The sequence below is a fragment of the Epinephelus moara genome, chromosome 22 (assembly GCF_006386435.1).
Source record: "Epinephelus moara isolate mb chromosome 22, YSFRI_EMoa_1.0, whole genome shotgun sequence".
Lineage (NCBI taxonomy): Eukaryota > Metazoa > Chordata > Actinopteri > Perciformes > Serranidae > Epinephelus > Epinephelus moara.
Window position 1 is genome coordinate 8,592,802 of NC_065527.1, and position 25,750 is coordinate 8,618,551.

At 42.1% G+C, this 25,750-nt stretch overlaps 2 protein-coding genes across 3 annotated transcripts; one reads left to right on the plus strand and one right to left on the minus strand.

Moving 5' to 3' along the window:
- Nucleotides 1–262: 262 nt before the first annotated feature.
- On the minus strand, nt 263–14,902 carry zdhhc18b (zinc finger DHHC-type palmitoyltransferase 18b). Its single transcript, XM_050034677.1, has 9 exons — nt 14,101–14,902; nt 13,337–13,497; nt 11,421–11,570; nt 11,057–11,194; nt 10,764–10,815; nt 10,560–10,662; nt 10,161–10,270; nt 9,902–10,004; nt 263–4,381 (listed from the first exon to the last, which is right to left on the minus strand). Exons 1-9 carry the CDS (start codon nt 14,349–14,351, stop codon nt 4,025–4,027), a joined length of 1,425 nt encoding a protein of 474 aa, XP_049890634.1. The 5' UTR covers nt 14,352–14,902; the 3' UTR covers nt 263–4,024.
- A 2,657-nt stretch (nt 14,903–17,559) lies between these two features.
- kdf1b (keratinocyte differentiation factor 1b) lies at nt 17,560–25,284 on the plus strand. 2 transcript variants are annotated; one of them, XM_050034649.1, is made up of 4 exons: nt 17,560–17,594; nt 20,575–21,524; nt 21,631–21,717; nt 23,947–25,284. In XM_050034649.1, the coding sequence occupies exons 2-4, from the start codon at nt 20,594–20,596 to the stop codon at nt 24,039–24,041; spliced, it is 1,113 nt and encodes a 370-aa protein (XP_049890606.1). In that variant the 5' UTR covers nt 17,560–17,594; nt 20,575–20,593; the 3' UTR covers nt 24,042–25,284. The 2 variants fall into 2 exon arrangements, with proteins under 2 accessions (XP_049890606.1, XP_049890605.1); XM_050034648.1 differs by having other exon boundaries at nt 17,582–17,749.
- The last annotated feature ends 466 nt before the right edge of the window (nt 25,285–25,750 follow it).

Consider the following 25,750-nt stretch of genomic DNA (forward strand, 5'->3'; position numbering starts at 1 on the left):
TTAGAGACTCCTCGGTTCTGATTGGTTGTTTTCAGTGCGCCGAAAGCATATAGTGACAGCTTTAGCAAATATGACAAAAAGTTATTTTCATAAAAGTTTACAACTGTAGCTGTAATGTGTTTTTTTATTGTTTATTATCGTTGTATTTCTTGTTTTTATTATTATAGACATAAAACAACACACACAGTTCTCATGAAGAAGATTAGTTAGGTGTTTTTTTTCTCAATAATGTTCTTATTTTTTCCACTGTTTTGAAGGGGAGAAGTGATTTCAAACTCTTTATTTTTCAGGTGCTTTTACAATAACAAGAAACTGCTCTATATTATAACTGAATTCTGTTGTTTAACATATTAACTTACTTATTAAAGTCATTAAAAAGGAGAGGAGACAAGGAGAAGCAAAGTACATGAGGCTGAGCTGGAGGGGGAAAGTGCTAAAAATGGCTGCAACTCAATTTGTACACAGTATTTACAACACTGGATTATCTGACTGCAGCTCCGTGTTTATACTGTAGGCCATCACTGTCATCTAGTGGTCGACTGCAGCACCTCAGTGGCATAAAAACAAACTGAGCCTCTTTATTTCACTGAACTTTATTTTCCTTTTCCATCGTCTGAAATAACCTCACAGTTTGTACAAATACAATGTTTTCCTCCTCAGAAGTGCGTAACTTGCAGTCACTCTAATCGACATCCAGAAGGTGTTGGGATGACTTTTGACACAGCGAATACTGCACAGGAAGTGATGATGCTCTACTCAGTGTTAACACGCTTTAGGTGGGCTACAGACAGTGTGTGTGTGTGTGTGTGTGTGTGTGTGTGCATGCCTACGTTTTAGTGCATGGATTGTTTGGATCGTTGCATTTTGGTGCAGCTATTGCCATCAGGTTACAATGTGGATAAACATGATATATGTCACATGGAACTTGCATATTGGACACCTAACCCCTACAGATTTCCACCTGAGAACAAATCAACACACTCAGTGTTCATGTAGATCTTCCTAGATTTGTCAAAGCGCACAAAGTAAAACTGTTTGAAGGAGGAGAGCACAGGTATTGCTGCTGCAGGTACAAAGTTAGTGAGCAGAAAGTGGAAGCTTTAAATCGCTGTGTGATATTAATGACAGCACAAGCAGGAGGCAGTGCAGCACAGGTGATGAACGGTGCTGCTTTAGCTCAGGAACACAACTACAGTATGTTCAGGAGTCCAAATCACAGCTGTCCTACAAGAAGTGGTACAGGATCTCTCATGTATAAAGTGATGTTTGAATGGATGTGAATAAACAAAAAAATAGGTCTTTAGTCAAAATCATGCAGTTGCATTCACTGCCATTTATACAGCACGAAAATCTTAACAACAGTACACACCGATACAACTGATACACACTGTGCTGTTTGTGCAAAGTTAAAGGGAAAATCCATCAAAAGAGAACTCAAATTTCAAAATACTGGATGGTAAAGACTTTAAACAAAGGAAGCTGTGACATCACATGAGCATTTTTGGGGTTGGCTTGATGGACTCATATACATTTGTTTGAGATATTACCGATACTGGACAAAGGAAAACTTGAATGCAGAGGCTACACTGACCTACAAAGGCAGACAGCAGACACTACAGAAGTATGTAGGAGTATTTCATACGGATTAAATGTATCTCTATTTTGCACGGTGTCTGTCTGTCTGTCCACTATTAATACGTAGGCCTACATTTGAACGATATAAACATTAATCTGTAATCAGACACATTTAAATACTAGGTTTATCAGTATCTTGACAACTCCAAATCACATGAATTCCACTAGAGCAGTGGTTCTCAAACAGGAGTCCAGGGACCCCAAGAGGTCCCTCAGGGAGTTGTAGTGGGTCCCCAGAAAAATGGGAAATAGTTTATTTTCACTTTGTAATTCACTATAGAAGTGAGCCAGATGAAAGCAAAGGCCATAAGAGTCACACAAAAGTGGTTGAGAGTCAAAAGCTTACTGATATTATGATACTGAGACTTATCTCATGTGTCAAGTGTCTAGGAGAGCTATGGTGGTTGACAGGAAAATGCGAATGGCCCTATTTAGAGCCAGTGTTTGATTTGTCCGTTCTGGGCTACTGTAGAAACAACATGGCAGACTCTGGAGAAGAGGACCCTCTCGGGATGTAGATATAAACAGCTAATTCTAATATAATGAGAACACAGCAATTTTGTTGAGTTGGAGAAACAGAAAATTTTAGGGTGGCACACCAACATCAAATACTGTGAGGGAACATCGGGTTTTCGCTGTTAAAATATATTGTAAGGTTTAAACCATATTAAATTTGGGAAGAAATATAATTGATTTTGTTTATTTTATTGTTTATATTACTAATTGTCGGATGTGCATAAACTATCACCAGTACAGTTTTGTACTTTACTATTTTGAGTTTCACAACAATCCTGTTTTTAATGCTTTATGTATCAATACATGTCAGATAAGTCATTGGCATTCTAATACACTGATTGTCCTTTTCGTGAAAAAGACTAATATACAGCTTTAATTTGAAGGAGTGCATTGATTGTAAGGAAGAAAACATTTACTGGGAACAAGCCTATAGAACTTATAGTCCCATAGAACCCATTTTCATTCAGATATCTTGAGGTGAGAGTTCAAGGGACCCCTTTGAAAATGTTCATGCCAGTTGTTCCCTTGCCAAACTTTAGCTTAAATTTGGAGCATTAGTTAGCCCCTTTTCCAACAAGCTATGCCAACATGGTTGGTACCAATGGATGCCTTAGGTTGTCTAGTTTCATTGTAATATCAGCCTCCAATTATTTTTGCCCGGGGGTGGTTCCCCTTGAACCCCCTTGGGCGCACCACTGCCGATATATCCCCTTAAATCCTACACACTGGACCTTTAGGCTAGTTAATTATAGTTTATAGTTTAACTGTTTGTTTTTGTTCATCGAAATTAGTATTTTCTGTTTACAAGTAACAGCTAGGGAAAATCAATAAGTAAAGGTAGCTTTAGCTAAGGCTAGCTGTTGCTATCTCATAAGCTGGCTTTCACTTGATACAGCTCTCTTTAGAGTGTAGCAAAAGGAGTCAACAGAAATGTTTGTGGACAGTTTTATGACATAAAAATGTTTTATATGTTAAGGTGGATGTCAAAAAGTAGGACTCCAGTCTCAGCTCAGATTCTACCTAACAGCCTATGTAATTACATTTTTGCTTTGGAGGGCATTGTGGCCCTCACAGTTACTGGATCTCTTACTGGAGCTTGTTAGACAGTGCTCCCCACCAGGCGCCAGATTAACCTGCTAAAGAGGCCCAGCTGTATGAGCTTTAATTTGTCACCCATCTGTACATCCAAAGCAGCTTGATTTGAACGCAGAGCTTTTAGCTATGAATGGCAAAATGTCCTCATAGTCTAAAAAACACTCCACGACTGCTGTCAGAGTCCCGTGACCGCCAGCATGTCTCAAGATGACATCACCAGTACAAACTGTCTCTCTGCTGTTCAGCTTAAGGGGAAATTGGCTCAAATTCACACTAGAACCAGAGCTGCATGATGGTATAGAAATAACATATGTGAATTCTATGTTTGGGATGGACTTTCCCTTTAAGACCATACGAAGCTGTTCAAGCTCCCAGACTTCGTCCACCTGATACATCAAAGCCACTATTTCACAATATCCGATGGATCTGACATGCTGGTAAAATCATGTTTGTACATGAGAATCATCAGAAAGGCATACAGCGCTGTCAGCACATCAGGTCCTCTATCTGACAAATAACATCTCTTCATGTGCTTTTCATTCTACAACAAAGTCTGCGTCCTTTACAGTGAGGATGCACCCAATCTCTAGTGTTCCTATTTCCACCACAAACTGAACAAATACACATCTTTGTGATTGTCGTCCTCACACACACCCCGAGCTTCCAGACAACTGACAAATAATAAAGATTTTGAATTCAAACCACTTGTATCTGACTGTGTTACAGCATGCAAGCTTCAAACAATGTGTGTTTTCACTTGAGAAAGCTGTCATTTCAGTCAGCGCAAAGGGGTGAAGCTGGCACTTTTGTGGCCCCTGGCTTTGGAGCTGGGGCCAGCGTCCGGAGAGGTAGGGGAAAGAGGGACATCAAAGGAAGGGTTGGTAATATGCAAAGCCACTTGTTTGCTTTTCTTTGATCGAGTCTTGGTGTGACGCGGTGGAGAGGTATCGCCTTGGGAGCTAGTCGTGTGGCGCGCCCCGCAGCTTGTGGAGAGCTCCGGTGAGGGGTCAGGGTTCACCACGGGGCTGCTGTCTGGGCAGGTATGAGCTGTCTGGGGTTTCCCCTGAGGACACGAGGTGGACAGGATCGGAGGGAGGGTGGCCGACTCCAGCAGACCTTTAGTTCCTTGTGTGCACTGGGGAGGCACGAGAAAGAGAAGAGAGACGAGACGTGATGAGATGAGCCGGTGCAGTTAGCAGGGTGAACAGCAGGGTGTTATAACACTTGAGTGAACGCAGCAACAGCTGTGCAAGATGAATCACAGACAAGCTAGGAGTGCAAGCAGGCCACATGAGGGGTCAGAAGCAGGAGATTGCAAATGTTTCATGCCAGAGATCTGCATGGGGATGGACATTAGACCTAGGGAATCATATTTGCTAGGTGTTTGACTCAAAGAACATCTGAAAAACGAGTCATTGCAATCAGTTAAAAAAAAAAGAGCTGAGAGTTGTAGTCTTGTCTCTTTCTAGCTTTGTTTTGGCCTGTCATTGCTTAATGCTCCACTATGTTCACTAACTAGTCACTAACTTTGTTTTAGTGCCGGTCGGCTCTGGGTAGATAGTGTACACAGCGGGTTTATCAGAGCTTTTTGACAGAAGACAACTGCCTGCTGTGAGTTGATGTGATGGCAGTAAGGACGTGGTCCATAAATCCAAAACAATGAACTAAAAGAGGTTAAAATGCTGCATAGGGCCGAGGGGAACTGCAGAGTTGGTGATAATTCTCTACAGGTTTGTCACTATGAGCCTCGCAACGTTTTTTGTTTCATTGTTAACATAAAAATCATGATTACTGCCGCTTTAAACACCTACGTTTAAAATGTCCTCAGCCTTGAAGCCACAATAGACTCAGAGTGTGAATAATGGATGAACTTCGAGAGCAAAAAGCCTTGGGGGCATTTCTTATTCAAATTTAAAACATTAACTGTTAATCAAGGTTCACTATGCCCCGTGTAAAAAGCTCTGTAACACCTCACTTTAGAAGACAAAGAAGCTTTGATTCCAGATCAGTCCAGCCGGGCTGTCAGCATGTCCCCAAAGATAAGGACACATTTCATCAGCACTTTCTAATTTATGCTTCCCCATATTACCTTATATAGTGCTGCTTAAAATGTAATGGTTTATTCCTCACAGTTCAGTTCATCATCTTAGAGAAACAGAACAAAATCAAAAATGCACATTTTAATCTTATGTTGCATTCACACCGGGCGCAAATAAAACAATTTGCATTACATGTAATCGACGAAGACGAATTAGCGAATGGGCACGATGTGAAGCAGCACAAATGAACCAAGTAGCGTGATTTCACATCATACACTTATTCACAGAAGTTTGAAAAATCTGAACTTTAGCGATTGATTCGCGCCAGTGGCTCATGATGCTGAGGACATACCGGCAGAAGTTCATTAATCGATTCAGCAATTTCACGCCTGTACAATGCGAGCTATTCGCACCTATGAAGTGAGTCAACACAACATATTCAACACGAATGCAACACGAAAATTCCCATTGTGTTTGGTGTGAACACAACATTATCTGTAGCGCTATTTATCAGTCTAGACTGTGAGTCGACGACATGGCCCTCAAAAGCTCAGTGGTGTTAGGTGAGCTAGCAGTACATGCACGCTTCCGTTAGTGTTGTGTCGTTCACGAACGAATCGTTCACAAGAACGAATCTGTTGAGTGAACATTATGAACTGAATCACTTCCGGAACTGATTCGTTCATTTCTCAGTTCAGTTGAACTGAATCACTTCCGGAACTGATTCGTTCATTTCTCAGTTCAGTTGAGTTTAGCAGCGAGCGTGCAGGCCGGGAGTGGAACTGCCAATTCGGTCCGTGCGAACGATGAATTACTCGTGAGTCACAAGGCAGCCAGGGTGCAGGGAGGAACTGCCTACCGTGTGACGAATCACTCGGTGAACGAATCACTTGGTGAACAAATCACTTGGTGAACAACGTAACCCCGATCCCTGAGTGATTCAAATCATTTCTTCTCAGCGATACACTTTCATAGGGACCGTTTTCTCCAAGCTAACGGCTAATGTAGCCAGTAGTCAAGCCACATGAACACAATCACACACCTCCCCGTTGTTTTAACAGACTTAGTCTCCAGATAAACAAACTTAAAACGTTAGGCTGGCCAGTAATGAGACTCACCAGTGCAGGGCAGACGCAACAGCAGCAACGGAGAGAGACTGAGTCGGACTATGCAGTACACAGTCAGGGCTTCTCCCACCAAGCAGTGAACGAATCTTTTTAATGAACTGATTCTAGTGATTCAGTGACATCTAAAGAACAGCTTTGCCCATCACTAGCTTCTGTCACCTACAGTTGGCGAGTGTAGTTTGGTGGAAAGAAAATAGTTCCTAGATGAAACTACTCACAACAAGATCTGTGGATCATCTTCAGTAACCAGGTCATGATTTCTGCAAAGAGACATTGCTGTTGAGTTTTTAAATGTTTTTGGCACTTTGAGCTGAACGCCATTGAGTTCCATTATATTTTAGAGAAGGCAGACATCTCTACAGCGGATATCTCCAACACTCAGCAAATCAAAGCAAAATAATCTAGACTGATAAATGGCACTGCAAGTAAGACAATATATATAACTGTCCCTTCAATAAAATATTAGTCGGGAGCGTCCTCCTAGTTAAAATATCCTTTTCATGTCCAACTGGAAAAAAAATTAAGTGCAGTGCACCTTTGAGGATTTTTATTTCCTGGCAGTTCTGTGGCATGAAAAAGGTCAAAATAGATACTGCTGACACTATAGTGGCTTAAGTCGTACCTGTGCATTGTGAATACATTTTACATACAGTACACCGTCTTGTGTTAAATTATGCACTCTGAATTGCATTCGTCATGGCATCGTATTACTAAAGCCATGCAGGAGTTCAGCAGCCAGCCGAAGAGCACATGCAGACAGCAGTGGGCGTGGAGATTCTGCGCTTGTTTTCCCTTCTCTAAACGGGCTTACCAAGCTCAAGCTTCACTTTTTCCTGCACTAACTGTGGCTAATCAGCCAGTGCAGACCAGAGCAAAGTCCAGACATTTCTCCTCCTTGTGTTGGTGGCGGGACACAGGCACAGAGACAGACCACACAGAACACCAGGTTAGGACTGGATGAAGAGACACACGGGGAGCATACTGACGCTGGGACTGTTTGCTGCGAGCTTTCCTTCCCTTGGAAAATACTCTTATACTCCAGTATGGAAATTGGGAGGGTGGACAAACAATACAATGAAAAATGAGAACACACAGATGATGAATTGCATGAACAAAAATGCATGTTTTATTATATTTACATTTAAAAATAGATGTAAAAAAACAGGATGAATAAATCAAGACATAAAGGCATGGAAGGAAACAATGCTGATCGGCTTGATGTGTCACAATTTGGCACTTTGACCTTTTATATGCAAACAAATATGACTGTAAATATGAGAGGGGAGAAAGTGAACCAACACAGAATAAAAAACAACAAAGTGTTGGCGCAGAAAAAGCTTCCTCACAGCTTCGCCGGTGTATCAACTGAATTCAAAAGACTATTTTTAAACATTCATCAAACCCGACAACAAAATTCATTTCAGACTAGACACACTACGGCTTCAACTGGCTCTCAGTTTGCTCCATACACAAATAAAAAAAAGGTTCACTTTGAGTCGATTCACTCGGTACAACACAGATACTATAGGATATCACGCCCCTCCTGACCTACCTAAAGATACCGCTATTCATAGTACATGTGTTGTACCTTGTTCCTCTCCTTCAGCAAACAGAAGTTATAGTCATAACATTTCGTTTTATGGCTGTCCTGTTATTTTGGTGTAAACATAAAAAAGCTGTTTGTCTTCCAAAATGCCAAACAGCAGCTGCTCTGCCGCTCGATATGAGAGTACTGTGGTTCAGACTGCAACTCTATCTGAACCACAGTCTTGTAAACAAAAGTTGCTGTACAACTTTCCAGGCTTCTTTTATAATGCACGCCGCCAGAGAGAACAAGAAAGAAGGACGCTCTGGAAACAGCTCCTGCTCTCCTCGTCCCTCATAAACCACCCTGAGTCAACATACTGCATGTGACAAACGTGATAAAAATAACAAACATATAGTAAACGGTATCCCTGTTGCTTATTTTAAAGGAACAAAGAATTCCATAAGCTTGACTTGTTCATTTCCATGACATAAACATAACTGAACTGTGCACAAGTGCATGAACCGCCCGCAGCAGGTGTCTAAACTCATCAGACTAACAAAGCCAACAGCCAACCACACAATACTAATAGTAAAGCTTTGTTTAAAACAAGCTGATGTGCTTTTTTTGCCCCCGTGTGAGATGAAAGAATAGATACCACTCTCATTTCTGCACCTTAATAAAGCTGTAGCCAGCAGCCGGTTAGCTTAGCCTAGCATAAAGACTTGCAATAGGGAGCTATCCTGGCTCTGTCCAAAAGGAAAATGAAATCACAGGCAATAAAATGCACTCAAGCTCAATTCAGCACACTCAGAGGTTTTGCTGCTACAGCCTTACTTCGTCGAGTAAGACCAGGAGCCTGTGGAGGCTAATGTTAGCAGATCTTAAGGGATATTGCTGCAGAATTAACATTACTGAGTCAGTCTGCTGACTTTCTGCCTTCTCAATTTAAGCAACTGTTACACTGCTTTACTATTACAGCATATTAACGCCATGCTCTCACTGGATGTGGAAGCACCCTGATATGTCACACGAGCAGTCACCCTAACTGTTCACAACAGACGCACATGTCTCTGCGCTGGTCAGAAACTATTCTGCTGCTCTGCTTTTTTGTAATCACACATAGAGGTCTGTCTGCTCATGTGTGTTAATGTGTGTGTGTCTGCTCGTCTTTCTCGCTCTCTGATAAGACACAATTTACAAATGTGTGGAATAAGTAAGCATGGGAGACATATTCTCCAATTTATTATGTCCTTGATATTGTTCATAAAAGATTGTCAGTGTTTTCTTTGCAGATTTGCTCGTGCTCGCATTAAAAGTACACCAAGTGTCATAACTATTGCTGCAGATTGCAAGCAGGTCCCAGAGCTCAACACTGTGGCCAGGGTGAACAGCCTAATTGGTAAACAGGGACGCCAAAACACAAATCGCCGTGCTCCGAGGCACTTCTGAGTCTAGTGTGAACCCTGCAGGCCCTATGGCTGCTGTTGAGCAAAAGTTAACAGGCTAGCTTTAACAGAGAGACATGAGATTGATATTGATCTTCTCATCTCACTCTCTGAAAGGACGAAACGAAGAACTAATTCAAATGATGCCAGCGTGCACCATAAATCTTCTACGTCAACAAAAATAACAAAAAGCCCTCTGTTTTTTTTATTCCTTTGAGGTTCATCGTAACTGATAATCACTGTGTAAAAACTGTATACTGGGTTATTTTCTCAGACAGTTACAATAAAAATCTCATACTCAACCCTTCCTCTGACTGTTGTGTAAATACAGTATAAGTAGAAATTAACCCATACATAACAGTCAACAACAGGCAGCAGACAGACGCTGGGTTGGAGCTACAGCAGGCAACAAGGCTTCTGTCAGGCAGAGGAAGAGTTTTGGTGGGAGTAGGGGAGGGCAGGCACAGGAGAGTGGGATTCCTGCAAGCCATAAGCCAGCTTGGAAGGTCCTCCTACCACGTTTATCTCGCTTTTAGTGGCCACAGTGGGCACCTCTATGTCCGCACCGGCTGTCTGGGCAGATTCGTCTGCGGGCAGAAAACCTCGTCTGTCAATCAAGCTGAAAAAGACAGAAACAAGGAAGATTTGAGTCGTCAGGCGTGCATGTTCCTCTTCTATTTCATGTGTCCTTAATGATGAAAGCTAATGGAAAAAAAGGCATTTTTCACAATTTGAGAACCTGGTTTTGGGTAAGTATGTGAGATTTAAGACTAACCTGGGTGGCAATGGTCCACAGAGCACAGAACAACAGTTGATAAAGATGTTTCTATGACTGTACGGGTTGGTGACTCCTTCTCCACTCTTCCCCGACCAGGAGCCTTTGATCTGATACAGACAAGAAATAAATACATTTGTTTAGATTTTTGATTGAGAATTTCTGCAAGATGATCTGAGTTCAGACCAAAGATTCATGATGAGACGAGCTGAAATAGGCAACTATGTTCTGCAACTTTTTATACTTGCAAAGAAAGGCTTATCCATTATTACTTGACACAGTTTTCATGTGCATTTCATGAAACAAATATTACAAATTGTCTTAATTCTGTCCCACAAGACACCAAGCAAATCACTGTCACGGCTCTGCAATTGTAGTGTAACAACTTCCAGCACTCACATCTTCATTGGTGGTCAGGTTGGAAGCAACCAGGTATGTATGGAAGCCTGAGAGGCCCAAGATGGACCAGACTGAGAAGAAACATATCACCAGCTCCACTGCGGTGAAAGGTTGAGTCAAGGAGAGCGTCAGTATATTTGTAGAGAGAGAAACAAAGCATTCTCACAGACAGAAATCTTAAACACATTTGTGATTAAAGGATATCTGCCTGGACTCTCCTGTAGAGCAAACACCAGGCCTTTGCCACCCTGAGCCCCTGAAAGAGAGGTAAAAAACAACACTGACACAAGGCCTTTAAAGAGAAGAAGTTCCTGTAGTAGTAACCTGCTCTAATGTGGTAAACCCCGCCCGTCTGGCGAGACAAAGCGAGACAAAACAAACACTTAGAGTTTACTGACAGGTGCTGTTTGAGCCAGGTGTGTTGGCAGTTATTATCAGTAAGATCCTGACTGTTTTTCAACCATAAAACACCTGTGAACCAGAGCAAACACACGTACTTAGTGCCAGATGTGTGGTCACACAGCCGAAGATGAACGCCGTCAGGAAGGAGAGCGACACGATGAAGGTGTAGAAGAAACGGTAGTTGCGTTTTCCCACACAGTTCCCCACCCAAGGGCAGTGATGGTCGAATCGCTCTGAGAGAGAAACACATACATAAATAAATGAGCGTGCAACTACTGACATTTCGATTTAAATGTAATGTTAGGAATACTACAGTTTAGGAAGTACGCTAATATGTCATTCTAGTGAGTCCAGCCTGAGTGAGAGTAACGGGACCGTGTTCACTGTGGCCCCATGAGGCCTCGATCCATTATTTATCATGTGTAAATGTCAGCGTGTCAGTGTGCGTCCACAGCTCACCCACACAGTTGTCACACAGGCTGCAGTGAGAGGTGCGCGGAGGCCGGAACATCTTGCAGGTGAAGCAGTATTTGAGCTTCACCACCTGCTGGTTGATGAGGACTTCCTTGGTGCGTGGTGGAGGCCGATAGCTGGTGTTTCCAGTGTTGTCTGCAGAGGAGCGGACAGTAAAGAGAAACAACAGCACAACATTAATCTGATTCACTGATCAATCAATCTCAGATGGAGTCTGGACTTTTGTTATGGTACATATTAATAACTTCTCCTGCTATGAAATGCCAAAATATCTGCTGTAAAAAGGGTTTCACTGTGTAATAAGTCTTCATACATACTAGTTATGTGCAGAATCTAGATTGTTCTTGGTTGCCGAGAGATGCCGTAGAGACATCTGCCTTTTTCTTTCTACCAAACTATCACTGCCAACTGTATAACGACGCAGAAGGAAGAGTGCATCTACTGCTAGCTCACCTAGCACAAATGAGCTAGCTAACGTTAAAGCTCAGCCTGGGAGGACCACATTAATGTTGTCATCTTTCGCTGTCATGAGCACGAGCCTCTAGTCCGTAAGTAGATGAATGCTTCCTTCTGTTGGGTGATACAGTTTGGTAGAAAGAAAATAGTTCCTACATGAAACTGCTCACAACAAGGTCTGTGGATTATCTTGAGTAACCGGGTCATGATTTCTGTAAAGAGACATTGTTGTTGAGTTTTTCAAATGTATTTTTTGGCACTTTGAGCTGAGGGCCAGCTAGTTCTATTATATTTGAGAAAAGGCAGACATCTCTACAGCAGATATCTCCAACGCTAAACAACTCACACCAAAATAATCTAGACTGATAAACAGCACTAAAGGTAAGAGGAAAAATATGTATATTTGATTTTGGGGTGAACTGTCCCTTTAAAGCAACAGGAAGTGACAGGTGATTTGACACATGCACATTAAGCAGCTACTGTGTAGTGTCCACATTGCGGAACAAACTGATTCAGCAGCACTTTCAAAGCTTTTTGTTTTTTAACTATTTTTAGTTTTATTTATGCACTTTATTTTCTCACTTCTCCATTGTCAACATCGTACCTACTCAAAACCTGCTTTAAATTAGAATGAAATTGGGACACAGCTCTAGTTTATACTGCAGACTGATCAGTGATTACATTCAGCCGAAGAATAAGAGAGGACTGAGCATTTCCTAAAAGACGGGCTGATAGGTAAATAAATGTCAGAATTTCTGTTTCAAAAATAGCTGGAACAACAGCAGCACAGTTGGGTAATATGAACATCTTACATCATCACAGCCTAAACTTTGGTCATGAGTAGGAGTTAACTAGGTGCACATGAGCCAACTTTAGACACGGAGGTCATTATACTGAGGTACGCCATATGAACAAGAAAGATACTGTTGGCAAGACTTAAAACTGTCAGTGAACATAACTGATGGACAGAACTGTGGTGGAAAAATGGACAGATTGAGAGAAAGTAAATCCTCCAGGCCAAACTTTAGAAGTCAACAGGTCAACAGTCAACACATTATCCTACAAAAACTGCACTAATGGCTGCCACTGTGACATTCATTACACCGAGTCATGGCAACTGAGTCTTTTCAAGAAATCTTCTTAGGATTCGTCATCATTAAAACGATCTGGCAACAGAATGAGTGTTCATTACAATGTGCCTTATGTTTCAGAGTTAAATAGCTGACACTAGCAGAACAATGCCTTCAATTTGAGACGTGGATTGTGCTCTGATGCTAAACCATGTGTAAGCTCTGATGAGAGTGAAGTGTGACATAATCGAATGCCACTGAGCAGAGAGTAGCTCATAAAGAAACAAGTGGACCTTAAGCTATTTGAGGTTAGAGTCATATCAAAGTCAAAAGCACTTTATACAACCATATAGTTCTGACTGAGTTGGGCCTTACCAATCTGCTTTTCAATGTCTGCTGCCTCATCTGGCGTCGCTCTGGGCAGAATGCCAGGGTCAGTGAAGCTGGTCTGGAGCAGGGTGATGAGCACGAACACAAAGAGGCCTCCTCCGATAACAGGTATGCAGCTGGTCAGGTGTTGGACCAGGAAGGGACAGCTGTGAAATGGGGCAGTGACAGAAAGAGAGTAAATTACTAAGACATGCTGACCAGATCAGAGGCTGCGAAAGGATAGAGACAAAGCCCTGTCTCATATACTGGGCCTACTTTTTCACCCAGCGGGGGACCTAGCTGTAATTAACATTCGGTGGCTTTAATCACCGTCTGAAATCCACAGAGATGGAGCACACTTCTCACTGTAATGTGAGAAAGAGGGTCAACTGCATATGAGCACTATCATGTCTCATTAACAGCTGCAAAGATAAATGAAAATATACACATGATATTCACACATTGTAAGGCCAAAGTAAATGGAAACCCTTACCAGACTGCATTAAGAAATCTGCCATTTTTAATTTGAATTGCCTGTAAGTACTTAAATTGCTAGTTTAAGGGAAGAGTAATGACATTTTATGAATCATAAGAGCCTGCTCCACTGTTCGGCGTATATCTATCACACCAGACAGGAGTTAATTCAATTAAGTGACTATTTATAGAGCTAGTTTATCTCATATTTCTATGCTGTTGGGGAATCTGAGATGTACTGATGATTGTCCTTTAGACGTCATAGATCGTGGACCTGATATGAAACATGAACTCACTCAAATATAAAGAATAATCCACTTGTGATGAGAATAAGGCCCAGGGTTAGGGGTAGGACCCCAGTCTGTCGGGCCGCTATGATCCGTCCATCGCAGTAGAAGCGATTCTTCCCGGGGAAAACTTCCCACTTCCTCCTGGGTCTCTTCGGCTCCTCTCTCCTGTCACCGTCGTGTCCCTGGTGAGGCGGAGGGGTCGGGGTGGGCGTCGGAAGTGCCTGGGGGTCGATTTGTTGATACTCGCAGCTCTTCATGGTTTATGATGAAGTTTGGGTGCTCTGTCCCATTTGGCCAGCGGTGGACAGCATCACCGACGCCCGTGTTTGAGGCGGCTGGAGGATGCAAATGTCGTCAATCCACGGAGACAACAAGCTAATCCTACACCGTGGATGTCCTGTTGTAAATAACAGCCCGTGCTTGAAATCACATCCCTGTAACTCCCCATGCTTCTTCGCTTATTCCTCTTTAAGTCTATTTCCAGAAAGTCTTCGGCTTTGACCCACTGGTCATCGTTAGCTTGTTAGCTGAGCCATTCACACGAGCCAGCTGAGCCAGCTGCGGACTGTTTAACATCAGTAAACCCAAAATACCGTTACCGCTGCTAGCTTGTTAGCTCGCTCGTCTTCCACATGTTAGCATACCTTTAAGATTATCTCCAAAGCTGCTATATGCGTAAATTAAAAAGAGCGATAAAACTTCGTAATTACTGAATGAATATTAATCTCATAACAAGAGTCCCCACACCTTCGTGACTAGTGTTCGTTAGCTACGCTGTCATACACCGAGTCGTCCGGTCAAACGGTTGTCAAACGGTTGTCAACGTTAACACAAAGGAAAGGTGCATTTCCGGTTAAAGTCCTTTCAAAATATATATTGTATGAAAGCATTCAATTTTAGGCAGCCTATGATTATGATAAAGGCAGTCATAAGAAAATACATATCCACAGAAGTTATGGAAATATTCCACGCGCTTTCCTTGTTTAATTTTTCCCCATAAATGTCAAAAATTGCCAAAACGTAGACCTACTACATCCGGTAAATTGGCGGCCATTTTGGGTGACTTGACTAATGTTAATCAAGCAAGGAAAAGCTGCGGAGCTCAGATCCGTTGCAAGTCAGACCCATCCCTCCCAGTGCATCTGGGAAAACACGTCAAACTAATGTTCAGGTCTTATATGACAAGTCTCCGAGCTTCATACACTGAGGAGCAACATCAAATGAAAGCATCTCTAAGGGCATCCTTCATCCACAATATGACCGTTTGCAGTGTTGGACAAGTTACTCTCAAAATGTCATTATTACACATGAACTAAGCACAAAAAGTAAGGGAATTTGTGTTTGGTAGATTATTTCTTTGTTGTAACAATGCTTCTTGGCAGTGAATCTTATACTGTTGGAAAGTCTGTGTATTTCCCTTTTAAATGGTGCCACATTTGTACAGAACATGGGTTTGTGGGATGAGCAGCAGAGCTGAGTATGTGGGTTGCACCCATGAAAAATTTGCGAAATCTGCTCTCCTGATGCCAAACAGCTTTTTTTTTGTTGCTGGTGACTCTTGTTTGGTGTTGTTTGATGGATTGGACGATTGAAGTCTGAAGAAACAAGACATATTGGCAATTTAACAATTTATTCATTTAACAAACAGGAGCCTCATAGCGTTTACATGTAGTGGTTTTAGTGAAAATGCATATCAGTGATTCATTTGTAACACATTTCAGCATGTAAATACAAAATTAAATTTATAATTATTGTTATGACCTCCAGCATGCCTTGGGGCGGTTTGCAGCCAAGTGTGAAGCAGTTGGGATGAGAGTCAGCACCTCCAAATCTGAGGTCGTGGTTCTCTGTAGGAAACTTGTGGATTGCCCCCTCTGGGTTGGGAGAGAGTTACTGCCTCAAGCAAGGGAGTTCAAGTATCTCAGGGTCTTGTTCACGAATGAGGGAAGAATGGAGCGTGAGATGGATCGATGGTTTGGTGCAGCTTCTGCAGTCGTGGTGAAGAGGGAGCTGAGCTGGAAGGCAAAGCTCATCCGGAGGGAGCTCGGAGTAGAGCCGCTGTTCCTTCGCGTCAAAAGGGGTCAGTTGAGGTGGTTCGGGCATCTGAACAGGATGCCTCCTGGGTGCTTCCTGCTGGAGGTGTTTCAGGCACGTCCCACTGGTAGGAGGCCCCGGGGCAGATGTGGAACACGCTGGAAGGATTACATATTTCATCTGGCCTGGGAACACTTTGGGGTCCCCCAGGGGGAGCTGGAAAGTGTTGCTGGAGAGAGGATGGATGGATGGAATTATTGTTATTTAATAGGGGAGGTATCTCCATAAGCCTTTTTTGGCTTCTAACCTCTCTTGTAATATGTTTAAACTTTTTAATATTTTTTTTCTGTCTTTTCTATACACACTGACCTAGAAAAGCTTATTAATGCTTTTGTATTCTCGCGCCTCGACTACTATTATCAGTAAATCTTCAGTAGCTCGGCTTCAACTAGTACAGAATGCTGCAGCTCCAATTTTAACTGGGACAAATCGAAGGTCACATATCACCCCAATTCTATCCTTGCTCCACTGGCTGCCACTTAACTTCAGAATTGATTCCAAGATTATTTTAATATCTTAAAGCTCAACATGGTTTAGCCCCAGTTATGTAGCTGAGTTTCTGACGTCCAATGCTCCAAGTTGTGACCTGAGATCCTCAAGCCTACCCTCACTAGTCACTAAAGGTGACCAGGCTTTTGCCATCAAGGCCCGAGACTCTGGAATTCTCTGCCTGAGTAGATTAGGCTAGCTAGCACATTACCCATTTTTAAATCATTGCCTTAAATATTTTTATAGGAAAGATTTCCCTTTTAATGCCTGATTTGTACTTTTGATTTGCAACTTTTGTGTTTTATTTCCTTTTGTTCTATTTTTGCCTCGTACACACTTCTTTTCTCAGCGCTTAATTTTTTTTTTTAAAGATATTGTAATATTAGTGTCGTCTTAATTTCATGCTCTTTGTGCAGCACTTTATAACCTTGTTTAGACAAGCGCTATACAAAAAAATATTGTTTATTGTAGGCTCTATGTACAAAAACTAAACTGAACTAAATAATCCTACACTCTGGACATTAAATACATAAGTTAGTATCATGGTTATGTAGTTTTTAAACAGTACTTTGCCTTAGAAATCATTGCAGTGTTTGCTCTTCTTCATGCAGACAGAACTCGGCATTGCACAGGAAATAATGCCAAAATAAAGGTCTGTAAATGTTAACCGTTGGTTTTAGGTGCAGGAGATTTATCTCGCCGTGTAAATGTTTTATATGATGGTGACCCCCTTGGTTGATTGCTACATGATTTACATGCCTTTGCGGTTTAATTTCACCGTTGTAAATACGTAAAATACACAATTACACGGTAAAATCGGAGTAACATTTAACTCGCTTTTTATTTTGTAAGCATTAACCGGAAGTCCAGCCTCTCGTTGTAGCTACCTGGAGCTTTTTCTCCACCTTGACGCTCAGGTACGGATTTAGTCGAAAACTTTACTGAAACTGACATTTTCGAGCGGAGATAATATATGGGACGTTGAAAATGGATTAAAAACTGTCATGTTTGATGTAAGGGGACGAAGACAACATTAATTCGGAAGTAGGTTGGCGGACGCACCGTGTACACTGTGAGTAATGTTTACTAAGTCCTCTAATGGAGGAAAGAGCCGCGATGACAAGTCGCCATGAAAGTGAAAATATTTTTTATACACGACAGAGCTTGTGGCTTCATGTGTGTCAAACGGCAGCCTGACATTAAAGTTAAGTCTAATTAATTGTAGATGAAATACATGTGGGAAAAAACTGTAAAATATTGCTTTCATTTCAGTTGTTTGTTCATTAGCTGTGGCTAATAACTACATGATTACTGTAAACATCCGTCCCAACACATACGCCAGACTGTATTTGAGAATATGGCCATTTTAAGATTTTTATGCTCTGGATTAATATTTGTACCTGGTAAAAACATAACTGAAGTTAACTTAAGAGTCATGTGAGATTTGTCTCCAATACGGCATGCGTGCGACCTTCAAACAGGTGTATGATCAGCCTGTATCAAAAAAGAAAGACAAAATATGCAGGGCTGCTGTAATATAGTCAAGCAATCAAGGGTGACATTAAATGCCAAGATTTTTAAATTGAATTTGGTGTGTGCTTTGATTCAGATTCACAGTGTAAACACAGGAGTTTGCATGCAGCAGTTTGCTGTTTTTGTAATATATATACATATATATATATATATATATATATATATATATATATATTTAACATTTCAGTGTAATATTTTGGTCCTCATTTAATAGTTGCAATGAATCAATTCAAATTAAAAACAACCAGAGTTCACCAAAGTGCCGTACAGTAAAACAAGTCAACTAACATAATATGGTAACAGCAGTGGAGAGGAAATATATGTAATAATAACAGCATGATATGATTACTGTAAGAATTACTCATTCCTCATCACACGCCGTCCTGTCACACCAGGAACTATTTGAGAATATGGCCACTTAAAGGGGAAGTTCCATTTTTTTTACAACCTGGACCTTATTTCTGGCATTAAATACTCACCCAGATTAGTTTGGTGTCATTTGGAGTCCTTCGGAAGATATTTAGATCTGCGAGAGCCGCGTACATCCATATAGTGGGAATGATCGGGGCACCGACAATGAGGCTCTAAATAACACATTATCTGCTGCAAAACTCGTTCATTTCACCAATATGTTTTTATGAATCGCTAGAGTTGCTTGTCATCATCATCCGGGTCATTTATACTGACCTACTAACCTCTGCAAAAAAAAAAAAAATCAGAGGCAATTCGTAAAGACAATCCTCTTTACCACCGAAACGTTCACCTTTCTGTTTCTCACTTTTTGTCACTGAGCACTATGTAATAATAAATTCACGTTTTGCATAAGAAGTGCCTCTGCTTTTTGTGCAGTGTGCGGGCCGTTCTACACAAGCGATGAGAAGAAACTAAAGAAATGTAAATTCTCATAGTTATTTACTTATCAAGCAAACAAATTCAAGGAAAATAAACAATTTATGCATGTGTGTAGGCTACTTACTCAATCGAAAGTTGCCCGTTCGGTCCTGCAGGCTTTGGCTGGGTCTTCCAGTTTACTTTCAGGACACGAAAAAAAGTCTCTACAACAGCCCGGCTGATCATAGAAGTGAAATCCTCTGTAGTTGTGAGACAGTCATTTCTGGAGACATCCAGACGTGTATCTCCTGGCTTCAAATCCCACTCGGAGTAACAAAGGCATTCCTCCTCTGTTGGCATAGTGGAACATTGTCCATAAGAACACCACCAGTTAGCATCTATTCTCGGACGTGCAGCGGTTTGTTGTTCTCTGGCCAGCTGTAAGGACGTCCATCATATTCAAAGTCGTCGTCCACAACCTCAAAATCTGACAAATATTCAGCCATGTTTCAAAAAACTAAAAAATTCCAGCTGTAAACAGAGCCGTGCTGCGGGTGTGCGGCGGCGCGCGCGGCCGACCTGGATGACCACATCCAGGTCGGTCGAGGTTAGTAGGTCAGTATAAATGACCCGGATGATGATGACAGCCAACTCTAGCGATTCATAAAAACATATTGGTGAAATGAACGAGTTTCGTGGCAGATAATGTGTTCTTTAGAGCCTCATTGTCGGTGCCCCGATCATTCCCACTATATGGATGTACGCGGCTCTCGCGGATCTAAATATCTTCCGAAGGACTCCAAATGACACCAAACTTATCTGGGTGAGTAAACAACCGTATTTAATGCCAGAAATAAGGTCCAGGTTGTAAAAAACGGAACTTCCCCTTTAAAGCTTTTTATGCTTTGGATTTATACCTGGTAAAAACATAACTGAATATATATGCAAAACATAAGAGAAACAACATAACAAACCTCCAGAACATGCACAAACAAATGAGTGAAAGGATAAAACAGAAACCTTAAGGACAATCAAAAGCCTGAGAAAACATGTTGGTCGTCAGTTTAGATTTAAACGTGTCCACAGAGTGGGAGCACTTTATTGGAAAGGGTCAACTGTTCCAAAGCTTTGGGGCGGCTGCTGCTAAGGCACGATCGCCCTTCCGCCTTTGCCTTTATACAGAGCATTACAGTAATCCACACAAGAGGAAATCCAGGTATTCATGACTGTCTTCAGGTCATCAAACGGGAGGATCAGTTTGAGTTTGGGAATATGAAACATACAGGTTCAGTTTTAGAAATCCCCCATGACATCATACAGTGAATAGTTAATTGTGTGTCTCCAGAGAACCAGTCGGGCTACTTTACCTGCCACCTGGGGATAGTAGTTTCACATTTGTTTTGGAGAAAAATGCCCTCAGGTGGCTTTAAGTTATTTTAGATTTGATAACTGGTTTTTAATGATGCCATTGCAACACCATCTTACCATTCAGTTATACCTCATTTAACTGTATTTTCCTTCATGCTTGTTCAGACCTTGGAGGCAGGAAGTCATGTCCGCCGGCGGCACTGGCAGTCTGAGACGCAGCTCAGGGCATGGCAGCAACAGGCATGCACCCAGCCGGAGCAGCAGCCAGAGGTCGTCATATGAGGAGCGCTGTGTGGACCCAGTGGAAGACAGGCTCCCGACCCCAGAGCCAAAACCAGTCCACAAAGCTAACCTGAAAGATGCTAATGGAAAGGAGTCTGAGACCATTGGCTTCATTCCTGGCTCAGCTGACCCCCCCTCTACGACACAAACCTGCAATCCCTGCGCTCCTCCAAGCAGCTGTAGGACCTTTGTGTGCAGCGTGCTCACCTGTGGCCTGTATAGGGTCTGCCAGCGTTCCATCCTTGCCCCATGCCTGGCGCCAAACGAGAGCTCCCCAGACGAACCAGAGAAGGTGAGCCTCCAATCTGTGACCCCAGGAGACAACAAAGAAGAGGACGGCACAGACTGGCTCGGGGATGTCCGCATTGCTGGAGTCATAGTTGACAGTCCAAGAGAGTGTTTAGTTGCTGAACCCAAATCTACACCATATGTGCCCCCATCTATGTCTCGAACACAGCCCAGCCATCCATCCCTGCATGAGTCTATGGGGTTTGATGACTGGGAGGATGGCGAGGAGGACGTGGACTCTCTGATCACTAAGAAGCTGCTGGAGCTCTACTCTGAATATCAGATTGAAGAGTTGGTCAGGTGCACCTCAGACTCTGTGTTTCTGAAGAAGAGCAAGGCCATCAACCAGCTCATCAACTCACTGGCAGAGGAGCACAAAATGGACGAGCAGGAGGCAGAGTGTCGGCTGGTGCGAGGCATCATCCGCATCAGCACTCGGAAGAGTACAAAGAAGAGGCCGCACGTCTCCAGGATGGACAGGACGCTGTCGGACAGCGGGAATGAGACGATGAGGGAGAGCGATACCTTTTCATTTAGCAACAACAGTAAGTTGTTTTTCTCATCTTAACTCCAAATATTTCAGCATTGCCTTTGATCCCAGAATTGCTGTTCAGTCAACAAGTAACCATCACTCTCTTTTGTTTCCTAAAGATGACTACAAATCAAATCCAAACATCCAAATATCAGAACTGACCTCCTCTGACAAGTGTGCCAGAGAGATGTGGAGGACCAATGGAGGTAAGAAATCTGTCTTTATTACTGGTACACTCATGTACTTCATACTCTTGTTTTTAATGAAAATGGCATGTGCAATGGTAGGTTGAATAGTGTGTCATACACTTATTTTATTTCCAGTAGTTTTGTCAGTGACCTTGAACAAAGTTTTGTTTTCCGTAACCTTTGCTGTTACAGCAGGGGAAGTCTGACATGCATGTGTGTGCCAACAGTGGCTGCCCACATAGTACTGACCGAGCATTGTGTACCAGAGTTTGACTTCCTGATAAATTCTGTTTCAGTTTTTAATATCCATTTATTTCTGGTGAGACAAAGATATATCAAAAATATTTGTCCGATGTCGCAGTATAATAAACGTGTTAGATAGCATGTCTCTATATGCAGGTGCAGGGCTGTAGCCTGAATTTTAAAACCAATAATAAAGTATTGAGTCTCTCAAATGCACCCTGATGTCTAGATTTGTTTTTTTTATTTTCATATTTAATTTATTCCGTATATCACATAAAATTCCTTTAAAACTCCATGACCCCAAACAAAGGTCTGAATCAATGGTCCTCAAACTTTTTCTGTCAAGCCAGAAAATAAATAAAAGTCTTACTCTCTGCACATACATCAAATTAAACTGGCCCAAGCTGTCAGAGGTTTTAGACACAGAATACAGAAATCTCTCTCACTATAGTGACTACAGGGAACATGAGAGAAGGATTGGCTTTCTCATATTTCAGGTATGACTGAAATCTTTGCTGGACATCCCCTGTTCTTCTTCCCTGTCAAACATTTGCATACCTGGTTTTTGATTGCCCGTCAAGCATCAGAGTAACCTTGTATGGTTTTTGTTTCCTCAGGAATCAGTTGTTTTTTTGCCACTTTTTTATCCCTTAGTCATGCGTGCACTAGATGGTGGCTTGGTCTGCATATTTGTGTCAGAACCCGAGCCCGAGAGAGTAGTAACCGGGCCTGGACCAAGTCTGACACACGTTCTACTTCTTATGTTCGAACCATACCCAAGCCCGATGCAGTTCATGTGTTGTAACTGAAGCACTGAGTTTGTCCCTGTCACATTATTGTTATTACAGTGTTCAGCTTGCCTGTATGCCTTAAATACCTATATTACCTAATATAGGTAGGTATATACCTAATATTACCTTAGATATTGAGTCTTACTATTGCCGTGTAGGGCTGCAACTAACAATTATTTTCATTGTTGATTAATCTGTCGATTATTTCTTTGATTAGTCGACTAATCATTTCATCGAATAATGTGTTAAAATGTTGAAAAATGTCGGTCTGTCTCTCCCAAACCCAAAAATTATGTCATCTAATGTCTTGTTTCGTACTCACGCCAAAGGGTTTTAGTTCGCTGTCATGGGAGAGTGTGTAAAGCTGCCAATATTTGAATGTAAAAAAGTGTAGTACTTTTCTATGAAAAATGACTCAAACCGATCGACTACTAAAATAGTCATAGATTATTTTAATAGTCAATTAGTCATTGATTAGTCGTTGCAGCCCTATTGCCGTGTGTCAAGTCTTCATCTCCACAGACTCTTCTTGAACTGTAAACGCTGTTAACTAAACCATCATGGTCTATTTGGAGTTATCGTGGAGGAAGGTTAAAGCATCCAACCTGGATGGCTGTTTCTCCCAGTATTGCTTAAGTCCCATTTGCTGCGTCTACTGCTGCTGCTGCTAGCTGGAGAGGCCAGAATGTCCCGCGCAGGTACACCAAACTTCGGGTAACATTAGGTGATGAAATGTTTTGTTTTACCTCCTCCATCATTAGCTAGCTAACATTAACTTACATGAATATTTACCAAAAACTGCAGTTCCGCAAATGGCCACTTGAGGCCGCCTCAAACAGCCAGTCAGTCACCACACACCCCCGTGTTAAAATGCCCAACTTTTTAGCAGAAATTAACATGTGTACAGCCTGGTACAAAAAACAGTTTTGGTCTCTGTAGCTAATTTACCCGTTCATGACAACTGTATGGGGGTGAAGTTGCAAGAGGGGAGTGCTAGCAGCGTACATGTTTGGCCCAAGTCTGAAAATGATCTCCTGATTTTCATAATCTTTCCAACATATTTTTACCTCTTGAAATTAGAATATCCTAGACATGAGTGCTTAATGATTTCTGGTTCTCTGGCACTGTAAATAGGGTGAGCAGAATTAATGCTTAGTTCCCTCTCCAGATCAACGCTGAGGAATGACCTTGTTTTTCCTTGTCTTTTTTAAAGGTCACACTTCCAGTTCTCAGACAGCCTACTCGCCCTCTCACACAGAGACTAATTCTTCAGGTGTCCCACTGATTCGCACCTCTGTGAGAACATGAATCCTGCTCCACGCTGGTGATCTATGCTTGAATTATTTGTCATGCTGTGTCCACAAGGTCACATATGGGACGTTGAAAGGCGACACTACTTGCACAGGAGTCTCTGGCTGAGCCAAGCTCTTTGTAGAGACCATGGCTTTGCCGTGGAAAAAGAAAATGTGAAAATTCACATTGTCTGAAGGACTTCAGTGAACTCAGGGCTCTGTGTGTAGATATTTATGCTTGATGAATATTGTGTGTATATTGGAAGGATGGCTTGATGGAGAGCTTACCCTGCAGGCAGATATCAACAGCAGCTCTTTATGGCTCTTATTGTATCTCGATTAACCGTCCCCTCGTCCTTGAAGGAGAACTGAGTTGTGTTCATGAAACCTGATTTATTTTGGCTGGTCAGGTGATTCTGCTGTTTTTATGCAAAGGATGTGTGGATTCAGTTATGTTAGGTTTTTTTGGCACATTTCATAATGTCATTATAATAGATTTGATTTTAAACTGATTTGTGTGATTTAAAACTGTATAGAACGCTATGTATCATATTGACAGTCAGTGATTCTTGATGAATGATCAGAAATGTCTCATTTATGTAAGAGGCATAGTGGCATCAGTGTGAAAGGATGAAGTAACTATATTTGGCTAGAAGAAAATCCTGAGTTTGTACGTGTGCCTGGTAGTATACTAGAAATAAGAATGAAGTCTGTCCAAAGAACATTTTGACATTTTGGAATATTCGCTTATTTGCGGAGAGTTAAACACTGCAGCTCAGCATAAAGACTGGAAACACGAGGAAACAGCTAGCCTGTTCCTGTTGCTAAGCGAAGCTCAACACGTTATGTTTTGTTTGTTTATTCGACTCAGAAACCAAAGGGTAAAAACTACAAGCTGTGGGTTTTTCAGAGAGTTATTCACTGGACTGTCTTTCGGCCACAGTTTGTCAGTTTTACAGTTTGGTTTCTATCAGCAGAGGTGTGGACTCAAGTCACATAACTTGGACTCGAGCAAGACTTGAGTCACAAATTTCATTACTTTAGACTCGACTCGTGACTTGACTTGGTCTTGAGCCTTCTGACTTAAAAAGACTCAAAGTCATCAGTTGTTTAAACCAATATGACATCATCCAGAGAGTTGAGATGCAACTTGTTTAAACAAATAATTAATTCATTTTCTGTAACAGTTTATCCAGTTAGGGGTCGTGGGGGGCTGGAGCCTATCCCAGCTGACACTGGGCGAGAGGCGGGGTACAACCTGGACAGGTCACCAGACTATCACAGGGCTGACACAAACGCCCCTTTTACACTTCCAGATTTTCCGCGAATGTTGGGCCGTTTTGCCGGCAAGCTGCGAGCGTTTAGACACACAGAGCTGGATTGAAGAGTTGATCCGAGGTGCCCAATTTTCCACCTCATAGGGTAGACATATTGGCGAAACCCTGTTAATTTAAAAAGACCGAAGCAGCCTTCCACAACGGGAGGGGCTGCTGATGACTTATGGGAGGAGCTGTTGATGACGCCACACGTGTGAGCCACTGGCGGTGGATAAACAGGAAACAGCTGATAGCAGGAATTAGCGAGCAGCTAGTAGCAAGAGGGAAACACAAACCTGACAGACACTGTAAAGATGAGCAACTGGGGAGACAAGGAATTGCGCGCCCTCCTTGTCCTCGCAAACGAAGAGGCCATTAACCGTCAGATGACGGGGACGGTGAAGAACGG

Excerpts from the sequence above, each read along its gene's own strand:
- zdhhc18b (XM_050034677.1), bottom strand. The coding sequence starts at position 14,351 with ATGAAGAGCTGCGAGTATCAACAAATCGACCCCCAGGCACTTCCGACG. Across the intron at positions 13,498-14,100 it reads GGATTATTCTTTATATTTGA|CTGTCCCTTCCTGGTCCAAC; the intron begins GTGAGTTCATGT and ends CCCATTTCACAG. Across the intron at positions 4,382-9,901 it reads CTAAAAGCGAGATAAACGTG|TGCACACAAGGAACTAAAGG; the intron begins GTAGGAGGACCT and ends GTGCCTCCCCAG.
- kdf1b (XM_050034649.1), top strand. The coding sequence starts at position 20,594 with ATGTCCGCCGGCGGCACTGGCAGTCTGAGACGCAGCTCAGGGCATGGC. Across the intron at positions 21,525-21,630 it reads CTTTTCATTTAGCAACAACA|ATGACTACAAATCAAATCCA; the intron begins GTAAGTTGTTTT and ends TGTTTCCTAAAG. Across the intron at positions 21,718-23,946 it reads GATGTGGAGGACCAATGGAG|GTCACACTTCCAGTTCTCAG; the intron begins GTAAGAAATCTG and ends TCTTTTTTAAAG.